Here is a 14,002-nt window from a genome sequence, read left to right as displayed (position 1 = left end):
CGTGATGTTCGTGAGTGAGGGACTGGCAGAGGCAGGTGCTGTTGGTTGCCTACTCAATATCTACTCTCTCTTTTTTTATTTGTACATATTCATGGTATACAATTGCAGTTTTGCCACATGGATATTTTGCGTTGTGGTGAAGTCATTATTATTTTAAATTGTTTTGTCAATTTTGATCCAAGAAATGGAAATGCAGCAGCTTGTCCAGTTATATATGAAATTAAGAATTCCGTGCTATGCTCTGACCTAGTTTTAAGAGTGCCCTGGTCCATAACTCCATGAAGTTTTGCTCCTGTCTCCTTTGCTGCTCATTTATAAATTCATTGACGTTACACCCTGAGGTCCTGCACCATCTCATTCAACCTGGCTGGTTTGTAAAAGCTGGTTTCTAAAACTTTTGCCCTTCTTTCGAGTTTTGTTCCTAGATGTGAAAACCCGTCCTGCCCACACAGTTTTAAAAGGATCTTTTCTAAGCTTCAGATGACTCACTTTGCCACCTCTGGAATTTGTATATGTTCTTCCTGTTATGCCTCAATTCCTAGGTTTATCATAGAAACAGAACAGAGATCTTTGCCTTCTGATTGCTTTTGTATTGATTAAGTCAGAGTGACTGATTGCACTGCGTGCTCCTTCCTGGCCTTGCTTCCTGGTGCACCCGGGCCTGGAGCCACTGGTGTTCTGTGTATTCTGTACATCCACGACCCTGGCTTCTTGGCCAGCTGCTTCGAAGCATTGTGAATAGTTGGTTTCTTTTTAGCTCCCAAAGACCTTTTGTCTGGTTCTCCCTCTAGGGAACAGTATATGTAATTTTAAGTTCTCATCCTAGGAATGGGAAAATACAGTGCTTCTCTTTCCTCAGGGTGAAGAAAGTCTTCAAAAGCTATTTCCGCCAGCTTCCAACTATCCATGACGTAGAAAACCATTATTAAACGAAGCCTAGAAATCGTTTTAAAGTTTCCTGTTGATCAGTACTCTGGAGTTCCTCCTCCTTTAACTTAAAAAACCATAGCTATTAGTAATACTAATTTAAAAACAGTAGAATTAAAATTTCTCCTTAATGTCTTCTAATAAGTTGAGCACCCACCCTGTGCTATTTAAATGCAGAAGGTGCCAATGAGTGAAATGGCCAAAATGAGCATTTTAGGGGTAAGGACTGAGAAGTATAGGCGTTGATAATCCATGAAATGGATCATTATCCTCAAACAGTGAAAATCAGGCTCTACAGCAAAAGGATTTGGCTGAAACTGTGATCGTCACCTCCTGCCTGTTTCAGGGTGAGCATCCAGAGACCCTCTCCGGGCTCGGGGAGCTTGGAGTCCAGGGGAGTCACCAGGCGGATGGCCCAGACCATGAAGACAGTGACCGAGGCTGTGGCTTTCCAGTGGGGGAGCACTCCCCACACTCCCGGGTGCAGATAGGAGACCACAGCTTACGGCTGCAGACCATGGACAGGGGACAGTCCCACAAGCAGGTGGGTGCCTCAACCCGTGCCCGTCACATTGCCCATACCGGGGAGAGGAGACTCCTAAGCCACATTTGTGTCATTTTGTTTCCAATGTTGGTGTTCAGGTAGTAGAAAATTCTACTGCCTGACTGCGGTCACCTGTTGTCATTTGTGATGCTGGGTTTTTCCTAGAAATCACCTCATCCAGCCTTTCATCTTAATGTCAGCCCACCCTTTCATTTGAGTTACCCATATCGATAAGGACTGTAGTAAGGCCAGATCAGTGGTGGTGTCCCTGCTGGGGCCAGTGAATTTACCTCAGAGAGTCTGTCATTGGCAACATCATTCATTTGGCAGCATAACACATAAGGAGCAAAGGACAAGTTTAAAAAAAAAATCCCCCAACGTGGAAGAACTATTTCAAGTTCTCCTTGGCCCACTTGAAACATGATGCTCCCAGATAAAAGTATTTGATGACACCTTAAAAAAAACTGAAGTATGTAGAATGAGAGGGGAGACTTCAGTGTTATTAATTAAGTAGCTGTTATTGTTGCCAAAGACCATAGAAATAGACTCTACTTAATAAACCAAAAGATACTACTGATAACATCCAAAATGCCTGCATTTTTATACCAAAATGTCAGTGACGGAGGATGTGGAGTCAGGAGCTCCTGAGCAGGACCCTGTGTTAACACTCTCTCGCTGCCAGGTTTCTGAGTCCCCTGTAACTCGACTATGTATTAATGATAATAAAGCTTCTCAGGAGGCTCCTGGGGTGCAGCTGGACGCCGCTGCGCTGGGAGGCCTGCGTTTTGGGCTGAGGGCGCAGGGCCAGGTGGTCACGGGGGGTGGCAGTCATATGGGTGCGGCTCTAGCCTCTCAGCTGTAGACACTCTGGGGCACTCCCACTGCACTGGACGCTGCAACTGCTGCTCCTCCCTGGCCCGCGCTCCCGGGGCCCAGAGCCGCTGTTTCTAATGGGAGCGGGCTGTTGCCAGAGCGCTGGCTCAGATCCAGATGATAGGCGGCGACCTTCTGAGTGTAGGCTGAGGGGAATTTGGGTTCCCCCGCTCCCTCTCTATACAATCAGATTTTCACACCTAAACAGCTGTTTCCTATGTACACCTGTCCCCCCTTCATTCTCCCTGAATAACATGACTTAAGAAGGAGATGATACTTTCAAAGGAACTTTTATTCACGGCCATCAGAAAGTATGCCGTTACGCCATTGTTCGTGGGAGAATTTGGGTCATGGAATGAGTTTTCCAGCAATAATCTAGTTAGAAATGAAAATGCTACTTTGCAAATAATGCTTTAAAATCTACTAATTTTACTTTTTTGAAAGAAATGTTGTCATTCAATCCCATAAAGCATGTGTGCTTACCTCCCATAATATTGCCACTGATGGCCACTGTTCCCACCTCACCGCAAACCTGCTGCATCTAAGACAACGTGTTTCCCACGCACTCGCGCAGATGCTCTGGACGAGGAGAAAACCTTGCACATCTGGTTTTCTAAACAACAGTCATGGAAAATGTTACCCTCAGGGTAGAAAATAACGTGAAGTCACTCAGCTGGAACCTTTTACATTCAGCATATTTTAATGTCGTTTCCCTTTGCTTCCTGCTTCTGCCAACACTAGTTTTTAGTGAGAGATGGACCTGTGAGTTTCCACTGTGGGCCGCGTGTTATAGAAGCACGTGGATAGGTGGCCGGGTGGGGTCCAGACACTGAGACCCAGGTCTGCCGAGTGGGCCAGTGTCCGCAGTAGTAAGGAGCTCAGTACTGCGTGCACAACACTCGTCTGTCCGAGGACGGAAGATGGACGAGCTCTACTGTAACGACAGCTGGTTCTCTGGGAGGGAACGTTCCCGGTGAGAGGATTTGCCTCTCTGTGACTGGCATGAGTATTAGCCAGGCAGCTGGGATGCAAGAGCCAGGGCACGTGTCTCGCAGAGCTGCACAGAGCTGGGCCGTTCCAGAAACGCCGAGCACCTCGCAAGGCGATTAGTAGCATGGGAAACCTAGCCAAGCCGTTTTCCCAAGGACAAGTTCTCAGTCACAATGTTCCTCAGGCCTTGGTCTTTGCTTTGTGACATATGGAACATTCTCACAATTGAACTCAAGTAGATGGCAACATTTATCATGTCCGCAGAAGTTTAAAAAACAACTGCATACACTGATCAACCTTGGGATGGCTCATAATGAATCATCAGGTTGGCAAACATTTGGCTCTGCAGACATTCCCTGCTTCCCAGTGTTCAACTGCATGAGTTTGTGGTCATGACCTGGTGGCTCCAGAGCCACAGTGAAGGCTTTTCGAGGGAATCGTATAGTTCTTCTTGAGCTCCAAGACTCTCGCCACTGTGTTAAGCATTTGAGGCCAGCATTCCTAAGGCTGTTTATGCATTTCATACTGATTAGTAATTCCTGGAATCCAACTTCTTCACACAAGGTGATGAATGGTGTGGGAATGATGGCCCTGGGGCACCAGCAGCTCATTTTCCCTACTTGGGTTAACTGATTTAAAAAGGAGTTACTTTCTCATTCAGGGATGTGCCTAATTCTCTTTATCATTTAATAAAACAACTAAGTAAAAAAAAATGTGAAGACCCTAATATAAAATTCATAGCAAGAGCTGAAGGAATTGTATTTCATATTTCAGTCTTCACCTGCTCCAGCCTCAGGACTGAGTAGACTCCACTTCCCTGGACCTCTGCTCCTTGTCGGGGCTCCTGTGCTGCATTAGGGCCTTCAGGGGCTGCCTGAAAAGTCAGCCTTTCTCCTGCAGACAGAAAGCCCTTGGCTCCCTGGGCCTCCGGGGCTGTGGCTCTCCCAGGCCCCAGCGGTCTTCCTTTCTGGCTATGCAGGCTGCCCACCTTTGCTTGCCCAAGTTGCAAAAACTACACCCTTGCCAGAGGAGGCCTCACATCAGAACTGTGATCTGCCTGACTTTTTTTTTTTTAATAAGAAAGTTCTCTTGAGCCTAGATGGTGTTTACATTTCAATTTTGTATGTCATACTGTGGTTCATTCTTCAGTTTATCCTGCAACTGGAAGGCCTTCCCTATAAGGCACGCTACTCTTCCTGTAAAAGGAACCAGACCAGAGCTCGGGATCGTGAAGTGTTTTATCTTTGCCATGTACTTGTGGTGGCAGTTGTTGTCACTCCGAAAGTAGCCCCTGCGTGAGGTAAAAATTCACATGCACAGATGGGTGCTTGGTGGAAGGACTCTCCACGCCCTGTCCTACCTCCCAGAGTCAGCCATGGCCAGCAGTTTGCCAGAGGCCTTCCAAAGTGCCTAACTAAACCTGGGACCTCACAAATAAGTTTCTTCCCTAGTGGCCACCTGATTTTCATCAGATTTGCCCTGGTTTCCTAAGCCTTTGGGTTGATAACTGTGTTTACAGTTTATAAAATATGTGCCTCATTCATTCTTTCCCGGATCCACATTCGTTCTTAGGAAGCTCTCGGTGACATTTGTGGAGACCACAGCCCAGAGCCCTCCTGGACAGGATCACCGGGCAGACTCTTGGCCAGAGGGCAGAGGACTTCTGTGTGTAAATGACTCTAATTCCCATGATATCAATAGATTATATTTTCAAGGTCTGTCTTCAGTGGCCCATTCTCTGTAGGGGATAATGGTTTTTAGAAAAGAACTTTTCTGGATGTAACAGTGAAGGTTACATTGAGGAGAACCACAAATGGCTCATTTATAAAAATGTTGCTGGCTGTGTGAATGTATCAATTCTAGCTAATCTCACAGTAAAGAATTTCTCCAGGGACTCCTGCTGGTGGAGGAGTTGTCTGTGTTGAATGCTAAGTGAGGTCTCTAAAAGGAGCTATGCATGCCTTGTGGGGGTCTGGGCAGCTACTGCATCATTCTGGAATTCCCCTGCCTCTGTCAAGGAGCCTAAATAAACGTGGATGCTGTCATCTCTATTTTGTGACTGTTGTTTTGTGGGTTAACCCATAGCAGCAGGTCAGTATGTGTGTTCCAGCTTCAGATTAAACTTATAATCTGTTGTAAAGTTAGTGGCTCTGATGCAAGCAAAGTACTTGGTGGTGGTTTAGCTCTTTTGTGGAGCTGTGATTTCACCTGATAAAATCTTAGAAATCTTAGGCAAGAACAATTTTTAAAAATAGCCAGCATTGGCCGGGCGCGGTGGCTCAAGCCTGTAATCCCAGCACTTTGGGAGGCCGAGACGGGCGGATCACGAGGTCAGGAGATCGAGACCATCCTGGCTAACACGGTGAAACCCCGTCTCTACTAAAAATACAAAAAAACTAGCCGGGCGAGGTGGCGGCGCCTGTAGTCCCAGCTACTCGGGAGGCTGAGGCAGGAGAATGGCGTGAACCCGAGAGGCGGAGCTTGCAGTGAGCTGAGATCTGGCCACTGCACTCCAGCCTGGGTGACAGAGTGAGACTCCGTCTCAAAAAAAAAAAAAAAAAAAAAAAAAAATAGCCAGCATTGCGTCACAAATACCTTGATACGTTACTTTATCTATAAACTTCCATTTCAGTTTCTATTAGTAATACTTATTAATAGACTTGGATATTAGAGTTGGATAGATAGACTTGGATAGCAGTCTGATGGACTAAAGACCAATTCTGAACCTGTTAAAAAGTTTGACGTATTACAGCACATTGTAAGTCTCACTCAAGAGAGCTGAGCTAGGTGAGGCTGTAATGCCCATAGGCGGAGGAGAGGGAAATAGTTGGAAGCTTTTTATCCTGCTACTTTGCTGGAAAATCAGCCAGCTGATCTCTGAATGAAAAGCCCGGTTTTTGAGTTGAAACTGACCTACACTCAACACATGTACAAGCTAAAATGTTGCATCCTAGACCCCGGCACAAAAGGTTCAGAAAGCCCCGTGTCCAAGAAGACTTACATCATAAACACGTCTCAATGGACCTGAGTCTCCATTTGATTCTTGACTTGATTTGGGTCATCTTTTTACCCAAAAGGTAGCCCAGCAAGGGGTGCCAGCAGGGGAAAAAAAATAAGAGAAGTTAACTTTTAGGTATTCTTTCAGAATGACTCACTATCATTAATTTCCCTTGATATGGGAAATGGAATTAGCTTCATGGGGATTAGATGGCTTCTGCAAGGTGAAGTTACAAACAAAAGAAGAATAAGAAGAAAAAGGCTTGGGAGGGTATAATGTCAGAATTCGAATATTCCTGGCTCAGTCTGTTGGCCTTGGAAGGGGACGACCTGGACTGCAGTCCAGGATCTCACTTCCTTGACAGTAGGACCTTGGCCCTCAGCCACTCCAAGCCGTAGTTCCTCCTCTGTAAAATGGGGAACATAGCGTATGCACTCAAAATTGATGTGACATATAAATAAGGTCATGTTGGCGGTAATTTAGTACACCCCCTGGCCACAGGAAACACCTATAATATTAGTAATTATCGTTACTTTTTTTTTTATGTGTGTGAAAGTCAGAAAAGTCATGCCCATCTACGGCTCAGTCTGAGTCTTCAGAAATGTTGACGCGGACGTCCACTTCTGCTGTTGCGTGCTAATGGTAGGAGCTGGCCTGGCTTCCTGCTGTGCCACATGCTGCTCTTGGGGAATGATGATAACAGGTACCAACAGCATTGAGCTGGGCTCTCTTGCTCCCTTTGGCCACCTTCACCCCAAAGCAGTTCTGGAGCTCATTCCACGTTGATTAATATTATCCTGATTTAATAGAGCACTGTTTTGATTACTCTGATGCAAATGTACGTAAATCATTAAGGCTTAAATTTTATTGAATTCAGTATCTATTAAAGCCAAAAAGTACTTGCTTCCAGAGAAACCAGGTTTCCAATCTGCAAGAGGACTGTACAGTTCTGATTCTAATGTCGTGTAGTGTATGGGCCAAGAACAGCATAGTCTGATACCATATGTAACTTGACATTCATGGGAAACTATTGATGACATATAACAATGTATTATATGGTTTTCTGCTTTCTCTTCAGTGAAAATTAAATGACTTCTCCAAAAACTGGATCAAAATTATTACCATTATTTTCTGCTTGAAATACTGTTGACTCAAAAAGCAGTGATTTTTAATTTAAAATCCAGAGAGGAAACTCCAAAACAAATCTACCACAAAATATATGTGATTATTCAGCAAACAAATTCTATATGAAGATGTATATTTCTGAAAAGATTGTTGTGACACATCTTATCACTCAACTGTACTTAGATAAGTTTTAGATTTTTTTTTTGAAACGGGGTTTTGTTCTGTCACCCAGACTGGAGGGCAATGATGTGATCGTAGCTCACTGTGACCTTGAACTCCTGGGCTCAAGCCATCCTCCCATCTCAGCCTCCTGAGTAGTTGGGACTACAGGCAAGAGCCACAATGCCTGGCTAATTTCTAGGTACTTTTTGATGTGGAGTTTTAAAAACTGTTCTGTGTTTGTCACAGCTTCACATATTTGGCGAGCATGTGTTTGAGTATAGTGCTAATTTATTTCTATTCACTTGGTTGGTAAGAATGTATAAGACTCATAGATGGTTCCCTGTCTTCTGAGTTCTTCAAATGTTAACTGAACTGTACTCTTAATGCCTTTTGTCCCGGAGTTATTAAAGTAAAAATTGTTCCCTGTGAGAAAAAGAGCAATAAATATGAACAAACAGGCCTTTCTACTCCATCAAAAGTCCACTGCAGCTGGGCACAGTGGCTCCTGCCTACAATCCCAACATTTTCTGAGGCTGGGGCAGGTGGATCACTTGAGGCCAGAGTTTGAGACCAGCCTGGGCAACATGATGAAACCTTGTTTCTACAAAAAATACAAAAATTAGCTGGATGTGGCGGCACATGCCTATAGTCCCAGCTACTTGGGAGGCTGAGGTGGGAGGACTGCTTGAGCCCAGGAGGTTGAGGCTGCAGTAAGCCATGATCCACTGCATTCTAGCCTGGGAGACAGAGCGAGACCTTGTCTCAAAAAAAAAAAAAAAAAAAAGTCTACTTGATTACTGGTGACAACTATGGAGATCCCTATAATAAATCTCATATTAAAGAATTTCTCTTTTTAATACAACTTTATTTTTGAATATATACATATATAATTATATATAAAATATAATAAATTATATATGTATATATTATATGTAATTGTAAATAAAATATATAATTATATATGTATATGTTATATATAATTATAAATATAATATGTATTTTAATATATATATAATTTTAGGTTCAGGGGGTACATGTGCAGGTTTATTATATGGGTGTATTGCATGATGCTGAGGTGTGGGCTTCTAATGACCCCGTCACCTAAGTAGTGAACATAGTACTCAACAGGTAGTTTTTCAACCCTTGCCCCCTCCTCGCATCCCCTTTTGGAATCCCCAGTGTCTGTTGTTCCCCTCTCTGTCCGAGTATACCCAATGTTTGACTCCCACATATAAGTGAGAACATACGGTATTTGGTTTTCTGTTCCTGCGTTAACTTGCTTAGGATAATGGCCTCCAGCTGCATCCATGTTGCTACAAAAGCCATGATTTCATTCTTTTTTGTGGCTGCACAATTTTATATAAATACAAACATCCATTCAAAGTATCTTAAATTCCTCCCATATATGTTTAACCATTTTTGTGTATGTTTAGTGGATCAGCTAGATGGATTTAGAAGCATGACTGCGGAGTGAAGGCCAGTGTGTGTGCGGAACCTGAAGGAGGGGTCCCCAGTGTACTTGCTGAACCAGGGAGGAGAGGTTTATCAAGTTTGGGGGATGTGGCATTCTGAGAGGGTGGGGCTGTGTTTTTCCATACTAGAACTTGTCTATATCCAGTGGGACTTAGAGAGCTTTTGTAACTCCTGCTTCATAAATGCACCAAAAAAAAAAATGCCCTGAGACCGCCCAGAGGGCTTGTGATGTGCTTTCAGTGCTGATTGGAAGAGATGGGCTCACGAGGCTTTTATTATCAAGGTACCATAATTGATTCAGCATGTTTCATTCATCTGGCCAAACTTTCTGATATAATGCCCTTGCTGAAATGTACTAAGATAGAAATCATGGCTTTGAAATTTGACTTCAAAAGGCTGGGCAGGTTTTAGAACATATAAACCATTTTAAGTTAGATATAAGCACATTAGTAATAAAAATTCACTCTTCATTTACCAGACACATTTACATGCTTAACATGAGCCAAGGATTGTGCCAAATACCGGAAATGTGAGGGTGGGTCTGGCTTGTCCCTTTCTGAGAGGCAGAAAAGTGGAGGGTAGTAGTTCCATCTCAAGGAACCACAATAAAGCCTTCATGAACAGGTTACGCATTTCACCTTTGGCTTTAATTATTAAGCATCAAAATGTTTAATAATTAAACCCACCCACCAACAGTGGCCATGTATGTCATATCTATGACCTTTTAGTAACCACAAGTCAGAGTCTGATCACCCTATGTGCATAGAAGTCCTTGGCCTTTGTTAATTATCCTCTAGTACAACATCTGGCACTAGAATGGCAGCATATATGTGAGTGGGTGTATCAGTCTTGTCGTATCTGTAGCCCCATGGTAGTCTTGTCAGCCCAACTCAGTGTTCTGGACATCTAAAGTCACACAGTGACTGGCAGCCCTGGCTTCGCGGTTCCCTGTGGCCTCCTGCAGTTTCCTTGCTCCTGCTCCTCAGGGCCCCGAGCACCTGTGTGGCAGGTTCCCACAGCGCCAGCCCAGGTTCCAGCCTCTGAACACAGCTGCCAGGTCACCAGGGCAGCCTTCCTTCTACCTTCCTGCCAATCGAACAGGTCCTCAGTCTCAGGCCCAGGAGACCGATGGCCAGCAACAGGGACCCCTTGCTCCCTGGCGAACTGCAGACTCCCCACCCGCCCTGCACCCACTGCCAACAGCACTGGGAAACAACCCCCACACTACCGTGATGGCCAGATCCTCTCCTCCTCTGACCTGAAAAATATGCTTACAGGAGGTGGTAGAGCCTGACTCAGTGTTCCCACAGGTGGTGGAAAACCAGCAGCTGTTCAGCGCCTTCAAGACCTTGCTGGAGGACTTCCGTGCGGAGCTGCGGGAGGACGAGCGTGCCCGGCTGCGGCTGCAGCAGCAGTATGCCAGCGACAAGGCGGCCTGGGACGTGGAGTGGGCCGTGCTCAAGTGCCGTCTGGAACAGGTACCACCCTCCCAGGTCTCCCTCGATCCTGACTATGTGTCTCTGCTGTCCAGGATATGTGGAGGGGAGTGGGCACAGAGAGATTCAGAACCATGGGCTTCTTGTCCAGGAAAAAAGAGAGGAGTGACTTCTTGTGTCGTTTCTTAAAGTGCGGAGGCCTCATTTTCCCTGATGTCCCCTCTCCCACGTATGCAGTACGGCCTCCACCAAGCAGCGTTTTCAGAGCAGCATGTGTTCTCCCACTCTGCATTAAACAAGCTTGTATTTAGCTCCATCAGAGGATGGCCAAGCTGAAGCTGTCATCACACTGAGCTGACATAGCTCTAGACAAAGCAAAAGCAGATTGTGGTGTCGTTGTCTTTGAGAAAGGTGAACGCATGCTTCACTGAGATTTTTCAAAATATCAAAAAGAACTTGGAGACCTCCCACTGCATGCCCAAGAATTCTAATCAGTTTCAGTCTCCTTATTTATACCAAAGGAAACTGAGGCCCAGAAGAAACAGCTCAGCTCAGATCACAGAGCCATTTAGTGCTAGGGCAGGAAGACAGCCCAGGTTTCCTGCCTCCACTGCACACCACAGAGGGAAGCCCCAGCATAGGAGTTAAGATCAGACATAGCAAGAAACATCCTTTCCTAAGTGTTTCTTCCTCAGAAACCATTGAATGTCATGTGACTTCCTACATGGCATCTGCTGCTGAGAGCGTCTCTCAAGGTTTCTTCCAGCCCCTTGATCGTGAGGAGGGAGGGCAGGTCTGTGTATCCTTGGTAATCTATTTCCTAGACTCTATTTTGAGGCAAACCATAAAGTAAGTAAAATTTTATAGGAATTGGCCTGGTCATGAAAGGAACAGAATTGCCTTGAAAGGAGACCCCCTGTCACATGGGCTTGATAAAAGATGAAAAAGGCTTGATGTGTCAAAAAAAAAAAAAAAGAATAAAAAACAAAAACCTCTAGCTCTCCTGGTGGACAGAGGAGTTTGTGGGCAGAAGGAATGTGCCTTCACTGTCTTCACAAAGCAGGTGAGCAGAGGCGATGTGGGGCCCAGGAAGGGGTACGCTGCATGAGGAGCTTCTAAAGAGAGGACATGTTGGTGGCTGGAAGCATCTGCAGGTGAACAGATGTACCTGCGAGTGGCTCAGCGGCCTTTCATTCTGGGTTATGTGGACTTCCAGCAGCTCTTTTAAAATGGGGTTTTGTGGTGCTTGGTGCTTTTCTGGCAGTCTTCTGGTTAACTAACACTGGAGGTTTCTCCCCTCTTTTGTTTCTGCATTCTTTCTACTTAAAAATGTTTTATTTTCCCCAGATTTACGTTTTATAAATAATTGATCAAGAAGTGTCACCACTGACCCGTGTCCATGGCTGTCATCTGCTTTCTCAGGCCTTTCCCTGCTTTCTCTCTAAGAAGGCCTGAGTCCCACTCAGATTCAGGGACAAAACAGTGTGCTCTCCCCACTTAATGAAGGGTTTGCCTTTATTACAGAGGCGAGATTCAATGTTAGCTCTCTCCCAGTGAGTCCCTGGTGGGCAAGAACTTTCAGTTTAACTGAGCACACCACTCAGCAGCCTGTCTTGGTCCATTTACTGTTGCTGTAAAGGAATACCTGAGGCTGGGTAATTTATTTAACAACGAGGTTTATTTAGCTTACAGTTCTGCAAGCTGCACAAGAAGCATGGTGCCAGCATCTCAGCATCTGCTACTGAAGAAGTCCGGGCTACTTCCACTCAGCAAAAGGCAAAGGGGAGCCGATGTGTGCAGATCACAGGGCAAGAAAGGAAGTGCTGGTGGGAGGAGGTGCCAGGCTCTTTTAAACAACCAGCTCATAAAGAAATAATAGAGGGAGAAGTTACTCAGTCCCTGCCCCAGGGCATGAATCTATCCACTCCCCTGCCCTAGACACCTCCCACTAGGCCCCATCGCCGACACTGGGGATCAAATTTCAACGTGAAGTTTGGGGGACAGACATCCAAACTATAGCACTGATACATCTTTCTAAATGTAATAATACTGGGTGGTTTAAGTCATTAATCTTTATATATATATATATGTGTGTGTGTGTGTATGTGTGTGTGTGTGTATATATATATATATATATATATATATAGTCTCAGAAAAGTTAAAACAATCTGCTTAGACATGGATAATCAGCCATGAATTATTTTAGTGGGTCTTGAAGTAACTCATTTTAAGAAAGTTAATTGAACTCTACATATGAATATTGGTTACTGACTTACCATGTCCCTTAGGCAAATCCCTGAAGCACTAAGCTGCCATTTCTTCACAAATAAACTGGGAATAAGGATACCTATACTTAGAGGATTGCAGTAGAGACCAAGTGAGGCAGTCTGTGTGAAAGGCCTTTCTTTGAAAAGTATACGATTTGTTAAAATTGTGCACTTAATAAAATATAAGAGATTGCTTATGAGGATAAAAACAAGGCACCGAACAGCAAGCTGTTGTGCGGTTTTAGTGTTTGCCGTGCAGTTTTAGTGTTTGCCTTAGGGTTTATAATATACGTATTTAATGACTCAGAGTCTACCTTGAAATCCTATTAGGCTACTTTTCATGGTGCCTGAGGAAATTGCAACAGTATATTCCCAGTTCCTTCCCATCCTCTGTGCTATTGCTGTGGTAGTTTACCTCTACATATTCTGTAAACACAACACATTGTAACAATTTTTGCTTTAGATAATCAAATATTAAAAACAATTAAAACAGAAATAATGAGTTTTATATTTACATAGATGTCATTTCCAGTGTTTATTTTCTGTAGAGATCAAAGTGTCTGTTAGTATATTCCTTCTGCCTAAAGAACTTCCTTTTTCATTTCTTGAAGCGCAGGTCTGTTGGCACTGCTTCTTTTTTCAGTTTTCATTTGTTAAAAAGTGTTTTCCTTCTCTTCTGAAAGATACCGTTTCTGCATACAGAATTGTGTCTAGGTTGAGATCTTTTTTCTTGCAGCACTTTAGATGCCACTCCATCATCTTCTGACTTGCAAAGTTTCTACTGAGAAGTCTCCTGGAACTCTCGTGTTTGTGCCTCTGACATGTGTCATTTTTCCTGTCTTTAAGGTCTTCTCTTTGGTTTTCATGAGTTTGAATACATAAGATGTAGAATCTTGTTTGGTTTTGATATTTAACCTCCTGGGTATTTGACAAATATTTATTGAAAACTGTCCCATCCCTAGGTTCCATATAGGAGCTAAGGATATAGGGACAGGTACCTTGTGGTACCTGCCCACAAGGAGTTACCCAGAAGTACAGGCAAGAGGCAGTGGTGACTTAGACTAGGAAAGTGGAGCAGGGAAGCTGGCCATGGGAAGCTCAGTTGACTCACCGCTTAACATTCTTCGTGACTGTCTGTGTCAAATGCTCTTAATTAGGACTTTAAAAATAAAATGTGTTTATACTATGGGATTGGTCAAGCCTCGGT

General features: G+C 44.2%; 1 protein-coding gene across 2 annotated transcripts in view; it reads left to right on the top strand.

Moving 5' to 3' along the window:
* The window catches only part of MTCL1 (microtubule crosslinking factor 1), a 128,388-nt gene that overhangs the window by 94,957 nt on the left and 19,429 nt on the right, over positions 1-14,002 (top strand). For both annotated transcript variants that reach the window (XM_030926150.1, XM_030926149.1), the window contains exons 8-9: positions 1,274-1,471; positions 10,403-10,570. In XM_030926150.1, the coding sequence (XP_030782010.1) occupies positions 1,274-1,471; positions 10,403-10,570 (366 nt within the window). The remainder of the gene's footprint in view (positions 1-1,273; positions 1,472-10,402; positions 10,571-14,002) is intronic.

This window comes from Rhinopithecus roxellana, chromosome 21 (genome assembly GCF_007565055.1).
Source record: "Rhinopithecus roxellana isolate Shanxi Qingling chromosome 21, ASM756505v1, whole genome shotgun sequence".
NCBI classification, from domain to species: Eukaryota; Metazoa; Chordata; class Mammalia; order Primates; family Cercopithecidae; genus Rhinopithecus; species Rhinopithecus roxellana.
The sequence above is the reverse complement of the archived record's forward strand: the minus strand, read 5'-3'. Positions and strand labels throughout refer to the sequence as shown.